At 51.0% G+C, this 8,849-nt stretch overlaps 1 protein-coding gene across 1 annotated transcript; it reads left to right on the top strand.

The window, feature by feature from the left end:
* The first annotated feature begins 820 nt into the window (after window positions 1–820).
* Window positions 821–8,598, top strand: UNC5CL (unc-5 homolog C (C. elegans)-like). The gene is made up of 8 exons (XM_004674000.1): window positions 821–1,208; window positions 1,697–1,997; window positions 2,704–2,966; window positions 3,663–3,764; window positions 4,012–4,079; window positions 4,899–4,999; window positions 5,145–5,258; window positions 8,385–8,598. The coding sequence occupies exons 1-8, from the start codon at window positions 821–823 to the stop codon at window positions 8,596–8,598; spliced, it is 1,551 nt and encodes a 516-aa protein (XP_004674057.1).
* Window positions 8,599–8,849: the final 251 nt, after the last annotated feature.

Raw genomic sequence — 8,849 nt, 5'->3', positions numbered from 1 at the left:
ATTATTTACATATGTATGTGCACCCATAAATATTTATCTATTTTTGTCTATAGTTTCATTTACATTGAGGAGATGTCTCTCTTTCTGTGACTTGCTTTCCACTTAAAGATCTTTCCATATCGGCGCATACAGATCAAGGCCAGATGTGGAAACTGAGGCAATTTAAGCTCACTCAGACACAGTGACCAAGGTGGCATTTGATCTCACATCCTCTAACTCCAAACCCAAACTCCTTCTGCCTCAGGGGAGTCAAATCTGCTGTACTAGGTTATGAGAAGCCACGGTAGGTTCTTGAGTTAAAGAAAGAGGTGAAAGAAAAATACCGGATGGTTTCACTCATAGCAGGAGTATAATGGACCAGGCGAGAAAATAACAAAAATAATGAACAACCATAGACCAGAGACATTCTGTGGGGGTGGAGTGGGGAATGGGATCAAAAACGGGGGGGGGGGAAGGGAGGGAAATGCACGGGACTATGGTGGTGGCACAGGGGTGATTTGGTGATGGGAAACCCGTGGGGATTACAATGGAGATGACAAAAAAATGTGCAAAATGATGTAAAAATAAACTTTTTAATAAAAAAAAAAGTAAAAAAAAAGAAAGAGGTGAAGTTGTATTAAGGGAATTGACCTAACTGGGGTGTCGGTGTGCACTGGAATGAAGACAACTGAGTTCCCGATTGCAGCTACTTGGAAGTTAAACCTTGGCCTCCAGGACTTTGAAAGGGCTTAGGCTGGTACTGACCTCTTTTTCACTCTAGGCCTTGGCTGTGGTCAGCACAAGGGTGCAGCAGAGCTGGCGGCATCGAGAGACCAGGCCCATGTGCTCTACCCATGAAAGTTCCTTCCAACCCGCCCAGTTCCTATTGCTGGTGGGGGTGCCAGTGGCCAGTGCCCTCCTTCTGGCTCAGTGCCTTCGATGGCACTGTCCTCGCTGGCTGCAGCGGACCTTCTGCAATCCGGATAGCCAAGACGAGCCTGTGTCCCAGCCCACTGCCCCACCAGGAAATGAATCCCCAAGGCAGGGCCTGCCAGCCCCGCTGCCAGAGATGGCCGCCTTCTATCAGGAACTGCACACCCCCACCCAAGGCCAGACTGTCGTCCGAGAGCTGATGAACAAACTGTTGGTGTTTTCGGCTCGAGAGGTGGATCACCGGGGTGGCTGCCTGATCCTCCAGGATACGGGCATCTCCCTGCTCATCCCACCAGGTAACCGCACCCAGACCCCTTCAGAGGGCATGTTACTCGTTCTGAGGGTGCTGCCTCATTCAGCCACATCTTCATAATTCTGAAAGTTGCTTGTATTTTCAGTATGACTCTGTTGACTCTGAAGATGGATAGGTTATGTATTTTTATGACAAATTCCTGGCAGGTGGGAATAAAATGCCTTGTTCGAATGAACAGCATGTTGGGACGACTCTCTAACAAAGAGACGTCGTATCTGGAGGAAAAGCAGCTTTTGCAAATTAGCACCAGGGCCCTTGTGGGTCAGCAGTAGCCCTGGGAGGGTGGGAGTGGCTTGTTACAGCAGCCCACCAGCTTTTCCTCCATGCTGCTTCTGGGGTGCCCTGTGGGCATCCTCTCTTCTGGGCGCCTACCCCACCCCCTGGTACTCCAGCCAGGACTCTGGGCGGTGGGGTGGGGGGAGAAGAGATGCATCTACCTGCCAGGCCCATCTCAGCTCCCCCCCTCCCCAGGTGCCGTGGCTCTGGGCCGCCAGGAGCGGGTGTCTCTGATCCTGGTGTGGGACCTGTCAGATGCCCCTTCACTGTCCCACACCCAGGGGCTGGTGAGCCCAGTGGTGGCATGTAGCCCTCATGGGGCCTCCTTCCTGAAGCCCTGCACTCTCACGTTCAAGCACTGTGCCCAGGAGCCCATCCAGGCCCGCACCTATAGCAGCAACACCACCCTGCTGGATACTAAGGCCTGGAAGCCCCTGGGGCGGTTGGGGGCCCACACCTCCCGGGACGAGTGTCGCATCAAACTCTCCCACTTCAGGTAGGTGGGGGCCCAGAGCCCGTCCTTCCCACCCGCTTCTTTGTGTCTCCTCGTTGTCTCTTATGGAACTGCCCAGACGACCTGCTGATTCCTTATCTGCTCGTGTCTCTTCGCTGCCCTCTGACCCTCTGTCTGGGGCTGCTTGTCTCTCCCCCTGACTCTGTCCAGGACGACACAGCCTGCCATGCTGCTGCCTCCGTGTGTCGAGAAAGGCCTGACTCAAGCCCAGCCCTCCATCTGGAGGCGACTGGTTCCACCCCTATTCTGTGTCTAAAATTATCTGTTTCTTCCCTGCACCCTGGTTCAGGACTGCCCCAACTGTCTCAGGTAGTTTGTTCCCCTCCAGACACATTCATCTCATCTGTCTTCAGCTCTTCCTAGACTCTTCAGCCATCTGCCTCCCAAATTTCCTTGCCACCCGCTGACCAGAGCAAGGCCATGTGTGGGACCCCTTCCCAAGCCTGGTCGCCCCACACCCCCTTCCTTCCCTCCCTGTGGGCGAATACTGGCTGGTTCCTCTTGCTGATTGCGGCTGTGGGGTGACTCACTTGTCTTCTCCCTGGCCGGCCTTGCCCTCCCAGACCCTCCCTAGACATGCCTTAGACCACTCTTCTCTCCCTGGTGGCCCTGGGCCTGCCAGAGCTGGGTGGCCGCACACTGTCCCCGGCCCCACCCAGTGCACGGCCCCCCATCTCTCCCTCCACAGCCTCTATACCTGCGTGCTGGAGGCTCCAGTGTGCCAGGAAGCCCGCAAGTGGCTGCAGCTGGCTCTATTTTGCTCCCCGCTGGCACCAGGACAGACCCACCTGCAGCTGAGAGTCTACTTCCTCAACAACACACCCTGCGCCCTGCAGTGGGCCTTGACCAACGAGCAGCCCCATGGCGGGCGCCTCCATGGGCCCTGTCAACTCTTTGATTTCACCAGGGCCCGAGGGGACCAGTACCTGAAGCTCAAGTACATCTCTGAGGGTGAGGGAGGCTGGGTTCTGGGGACAATGTGTGGTGGTTGGGGGGGAGACTTTCGCTGGGGTGAAAATCTGGGAACCTCCAGTGTCTTTGGGGCACAGCTGGGCAGGCAGAAGCTTTAGGGGGACCTTCTGGCTTCTACATAGGCCTTAGGGAGCCCCCCCAGCTCCTGCACCCAGGTGTTGCCTGGGTGCACCCAGCCCTGGCTCCTTGGAGGAACAGTGATATGGGATGGAAGAAATGAGGGGAGGTGTTGTGCCTGCAGAGGCAGGGAGAAAGGGGAGGATTTTATGGTCCCACTGGGTGGAGAGGCTGCCAGAGGAGTCCCTGCTTGGCGTGGGTTCCTTTTGCTTCCTGATGTGGGCTGGGGTGCCCTGTGGGCATCCTCTCTTCTGGGCGCCTGAGCTGTTTGGGTGAGTGTGGATTGCACTCGGGTGCCTGGTATTTTACGGGGCTCGGTGGGGAGGTGAGAGAGAGGGTGTGTCTGCATGCTGAGTGTGTGGTGGTAGATGCTTTCTCCCCCTCTTCCCCCATCCCCGCTCCCCAAACTCTCAGGCCTCCCATCCACTCAGCTTGCTTTGTTCTTTGCTCCCTCCTCACCTCTCCCTAGAGCACCCTGAAGAGTGCCTGCAAGGAGTAGGTTTTGAATGCTGGGGAGGGCCCCATCTCTGAGGCCTTCCATTCTCTGTTCCCTCCCAGGTTGGGAGAATGTGGATGAGAGCAGTTCCCAGCTTGTTCCCCATCTTCACATCTGGCATGGGAAGTGCCCTTTCCGCTCCTTCTGCTTCCGGAGAAAAGCAGGTAGTTCAGGAACCCCGGCCCTCTCCTGCGTGTTAGTCCTGGAGCTCCGCAGCAGCTCGTTCAGCCATGCACAGACCTCTTAAAGGGCGGAGCCACATAGCTCTTGCAGAGAAAGAGACACGGGCGGGCAGCATCGGGCCCTACACCTTTAGATCTCCAAAGCCTTCCCACAGAGACCTTTTTGCATCGCCTGCTTTGAGCCCGGGCGTTTACCTCTTTCACCTGCCATCTCCTCTCGTCTTTGTAGGTAGTGAGAATGAAGACTGCTCGACATTAACCAATGAGATCATCGTCACCATGCACACCTTTCAGGATGTGAGTTGGAGCTGAAGGGCAGAGGAAGGGCAGAGCTGGGGGTGGTGGTTCCTGGGTAAAGTGGGCAAGGGGCTTGTGGACCCGGTAAATATGGCCCTAATCACATGCCAGGTGATGATGGCATTTCTTCAGGGCTTAGGTTCCCTGGCCTCCAGGCCACTTTCTGTTCCTGATTCTTAGGTCTGTTTATGGGTAAATCTCGTACAGGGTCAAAGAGCCAAATCCTAGAGTAACCTCACTCCCAACTCAGAGGAACTTAGCGTCAAATAAAAGAGGTTTCTTTCTGGACTGACCGTTCACATCTGAAGATGATGTGTGTATCGCCATTGTGGGGAGTGGCGGGGTCTTTAGTAGGAGAGATCTGGGTTAGCTGTCTCACTGGCCCCAGGAAAGAGCCAGAGAAATCAGGCTGAGAGTCTTTGCGGAATCTTGGTGGCGTCTTAATGGAGTGTAGGCAGATACCCCCCAGGGAGGAAGAACTCAGGAAGGAAGAATGGAGGATGGAGGAAAGTATGTCTAAGTTCAGTGTTTCTCTACTGAATGACCTCCTGCCCATGGCCCCAGCTGGGCTTCTCCTGGTGTCCACGGATGCCCTCTGTTTGGTTTTCAGGTCCCAGAGCTCACTGGGCAAGCAGTGAGAGTTTTAGGGCTGGGGGAGCAGAAGCTAGGGATCCTGAGTGGCTGGAGGCTGTGTCCTGGTAAAATGGCTGTGGGTGACAGACTGAAGGAGAACTGAGGTATGGACGTAGGTTCTCCAGCTTCCTTCTTGGGGTGATGTCTAGGAGCTTAAGTGTGTTCCCTAACCCTCTGTTGACTCAGGGCTTGGAGACGAAGTACATGGAAATCCTCAGATTCCAGGCATCGGAAGAGGAATCCTGGACCATGCCACCCCCTGTCTCTCAGCCACCGCCCTGCAACAGGTGAGGCAGAGGGAGGATTGCTGGGGCTGCAGGTTTGAGATCTCTGCCTCCATACCTTCCGGATGAGTGCAACATTGGAAGGGAGCATATGGGACCAGACAGGTCTGGTGATCCTCCCCTCCAAGAACACCCTTCCCTGCTGCAGGCTGCCTCCTGAGCTCTTTGAGCAACTGCAGATGCTGTTGGAGCCAAATAGCATCACAGGCAATGACTGGCGCCGACTGGCCTCCCACTTGGGGCTCTGTGGCATGAAAATCCGGTAAGGAGGACTGGGATTTGGGATTCTCAGGACACTGGAACCGGAACCCTGTCTGTGTATGGAAGACACAAGGTTGTTCTTCAATGTGTCTCCTTGTCTTTTACCCAGAGTACTTTTGATGCTGCTGGTTACCACATATGTAAAGGTTTTCTGCCAACACTAAATAGCTCTCTGCCTCATCAGTTTGGTGTCCTACAGTTTGACTCAATGGTGACACTATCTGGAGGGTTGTGTTCTCCAGACACTAGCATCCAAATCCATAGATGAAGGATCAGCCCCACAATTCCCCCACCCACTTTTGACACTCCAGTGGCAAGACCAGGCTCTCTCTTGTGCTTGTGTGCAATTGACTATAAATTGGAGATTCCAACAATCCCCTCATCAGCTTCTATTTCATTGAAATAGCCACTTTTATTGGCCAGCTTATTAAAGGCTATAATAAAGATTAGATGGACAGCTGAAAGAGAGGCATAGGGCAAAGTATGTGGACAGGCAAGTGGAGCTTCCATGACCTCTCTGGGACACGGCATTCTCAGCACCACCCTGTGTTCACCAACTATCGCTAGGAAGATCTCCCCACCCTCGACTACTGTGAACTTTATGGACGTTTCATCACGTAGTCATGATTAATCATTAACTACTTTCACTTCTTCTCTCTTCTTGACAGAATGGGGGGGGGCAGTGGGGGTAAAAGCCCCATGCTTCCAATAATGGCTTGGTCTTTTTGGTGCTCAGCCTCCATCCTGGAACCATCCAGAACCCCACCCAGCATCACCTCATTAGAACAAAAGATACTGTAATGGTCCTTGAGATTCTAAAGGATTTAGGAGCCCTGTATTAGGAACCAAATATTAGAACAAACAAACATTACAACATTGCTGCTGCTATTATCATTTAGGGAATGGGAAGGGTTTGGGGAGTTCTATGCTAGAAACCAGGGGCAGAGCCCAGTATATATGTTTGTTATTATAAATCATTAGAGCACAGCCAGAGACAAAGGAGCTACTTAGCAGAAAGATTGGCTGCTCTCTTCCACATCCTTCAAAAAAAGGCTATTCTTTCCATTTATCCCTGTACTCTCAGCACCTAGAAGGTGATCAACAAATATTTTATAACAAACCAACTAGCATTCAAGCAATCGGGCCCATTCTGTGCCTGTCTATACAGAATGGAGGACTGTATGGTGATGTATGTGAAGCATGCTCCCAAGTGTCTGGCGTATGTCAATTCAATAAATGTTAGCAGGAATGGGGACGTGCAACCATGCTCTCTGTCAAGAGAAATCAGTAGGAAAATTCTGAGCTAATCCCCAGAATCCAGACTCCATTGAGTACAGTGATCAGGGAAGGCCACCTGGGAAATGGGCTAGAACTGTACCTTGAACATGGGATAGATTTCACTGTTACCTATTTATTAAACATTTATCAAGTATCCAGCCTTGAGGAGCTATACTCCATTGCAAGTTACAGAGAGCTTAAAAAATAAAGACCAGTGTTCCTTTTTCCTTATCATATGTACCAGCACTGCACAACAGTTGAAAATAAACCAACACAAAACAGCTGAAGCAAGAGTAACAAGGAATTATGAGTATAGGATGATTACTTCCATCTGGGAGCTGGGAATTTGGGCTATGGAAGGGAAGCAGGTGGAGGGGAAGGGGCTCAGCCTTTCCTGCTGGGGAAAGTGCCAGAAGTGGTTGTGGGAGTGGTGTGTACAAAGTGGGAAGAGGGATGGGCTTGAGGAAGGAAGGTTCAGGATGGGAGGAGGGGAGAAAAGGTCAGAGGAAAACAGGGCAAGGTCAGGGTTTGGATGAACAGAGAAGTGTAGACTGCAAAGTTTTTTTTTTTTTTTAAAAGGAAATGTCTAGTTTATTTGACTTTAAAAATAGAAAATTTATTGTATAATCTGTTCCATGTAATCATGTATGAGAAGAAAAAAGGTCAGATAGTTTACCAAAATTTTAAGTGTTCATATCTGAATGAACCATATTGAGTCAATAAATTGGAGTTATAGTTTTCTTTTTTTTTATTTTTAGTACCATTTTTTATATTATTATTTTTTTATTACAAAAGTTTATTTTTACATCATTTTGTAAATTTTTTTTCCATCTTGATTGTAATCCCGTGGATTTCCCATCACCAAGTCACCTGTGTGCCATCACCATAATCCTGCATTTCCCATTCCCTCCCCCCCCCCTTTTTGATCCCATTCCCCACTCCACCCCCACAAAATGTCTCTGGTATATGTCTCTGGTTGTTCATTATTTTTGTTATTTTCTCGCCTGGTCCATTATACTCCTGCTATGAGTGAAACCATCTGGTATTTTTCTTTCTCTTTCTGGCTTATCTCACTAAGCATGATCTTTTCCAGCTCCATTCAAGTTGCTGCAAAAGACATGTTTCTTGTTTTTGGTTGCTGAGTAATATTCCATTGTATACATGTACCACCTCTTTTTTATCCAGTCATCTACTTTTGGGCATTTGGGCTGCTTCCATGTTTTTCCAATTGTAAAGAAAGCAGCAATAAACATGGGGGTGCAGGTATCTTTTTCAATAAGTGTTTTTGTGTCTTTTGGGTAGATACCTAGGAGTGGGATTGCTGGGTCGTAGGGAAGCTCCATGTTTAGCAGTTTGAGGAACCTCCAAACAGTTTTCCATAGTGGTTGTACTAGTTTGCATTCCCACCATAGACTACAAAGTTTTTAAGCAGAGGAGGGTCACGGTAAAAGCCATGGTATAGACTAACGTGTGTGTGGGCAGGATGTGTGGCGTGAGAGAGGGGTGAGCCAGTCAGCAGGCTGCAAGCAGGAGGGTGGGAATATCTTTTGGGTGGGGGTGAGGTAGAGAAGGCAATGAGAGAACATCAGAGGTGGAAGCAACCTTAGAGTCCTCTCATCCAGGCCCTTGGTATAAGCAGAGGAAACTCAATCCTAGCGAGAAGTATTCCTCTGAGTCAGGACGCTCTCAGGTTCAAAGTCCTGGGTCCTCCTATCTCTCTGAGCTCCCTGAAAAGCAGGCAAGGCAGGATGAGGACCAGGGCTGGGAGAGAGGAGGGTGTGTGACTGCGAGTGGATCTCACCTCAGTGCCCTTCCGCCCTTTCTCCTTCTCTCCCCACCTCCCGGATAGTTTCCTGTCCTGCCAGCGCAGCCCAGCGGCGGCCATCCTGGAGCTGTTTGAGGAGCAAAACGGCAGCTTGCAGGAGCTGCACTACCTCATGACCATGATGGAGCGGCTGGACTGTGCCTCCGTCATCCAGAAGTACCTAAATGGGGACAGCTCATACCCAGTCCACAGGCTGGCCCTGGTCAACCAAGCCCTCGAACTGGATGAGAAGCTCTGAGCATCCCCTGTACTGATGCCAGGCTGCGTGGAACGCTGTCTGAAGGACACTGGGCACTGGGAGGCTGTGGTATTTGATCCAACACAGAAGAATACAGCAGATGGCTCTGTTAAAAAATATCATCAGAATCTTTGGAAGATGTCTGGGGTCATTGATGAGGCCAGAGTGCCTTTGACAGCCTTGCCTGGTCAGGACCATCCTTTCAACCTGCTTTGTCCTGCTTATATTGTAGATCCCCTCCTTGCCGGCAG

This window comes from Condylura cristata, unplaced genomic scaffold (assembly GCF_000260355.1).
Source record: "Condylura cristata isolate star-nosed mole 26May11 unplaced genomic scaffold, ConCri1.0 scaffold00001, whole genome shotgun sequence".
Classification (NCBI taxonomy): Eukaryota; Metazoa; Chordata; class Mammalia; order Eulipotyphla; family Talpidae; genus Condylura; species Condylura cristata.
Note: the sequence above shows the minus strand (reverse complement) of the source record. Positions and strands in the feature narration are given on the sequence as shown.

Coding starts and splice junctions, on each gene's coding strand:
- UNC5CL (XM_004674000.1), top strand. CDS start 821: ATGTGCTCTACCCATGAAAGTTCCTTCCAACCCGCCCAGTTCCTATTG. Junction 1,209..1,696: donor CTCCCTGCTCATCCCACCAG/GTAACCGCACCC, acceptor CCCCCTCCCCAG/GTGCCGTGGCTCTGGGCCGC. Junction 5,259..8,384: donor CTCTGTGGCATGAAAATCCG/GTAAGGAGGACT, acceptor CCTCCCGGATAG/TTTCCTGTCCTGCCAGCGCA.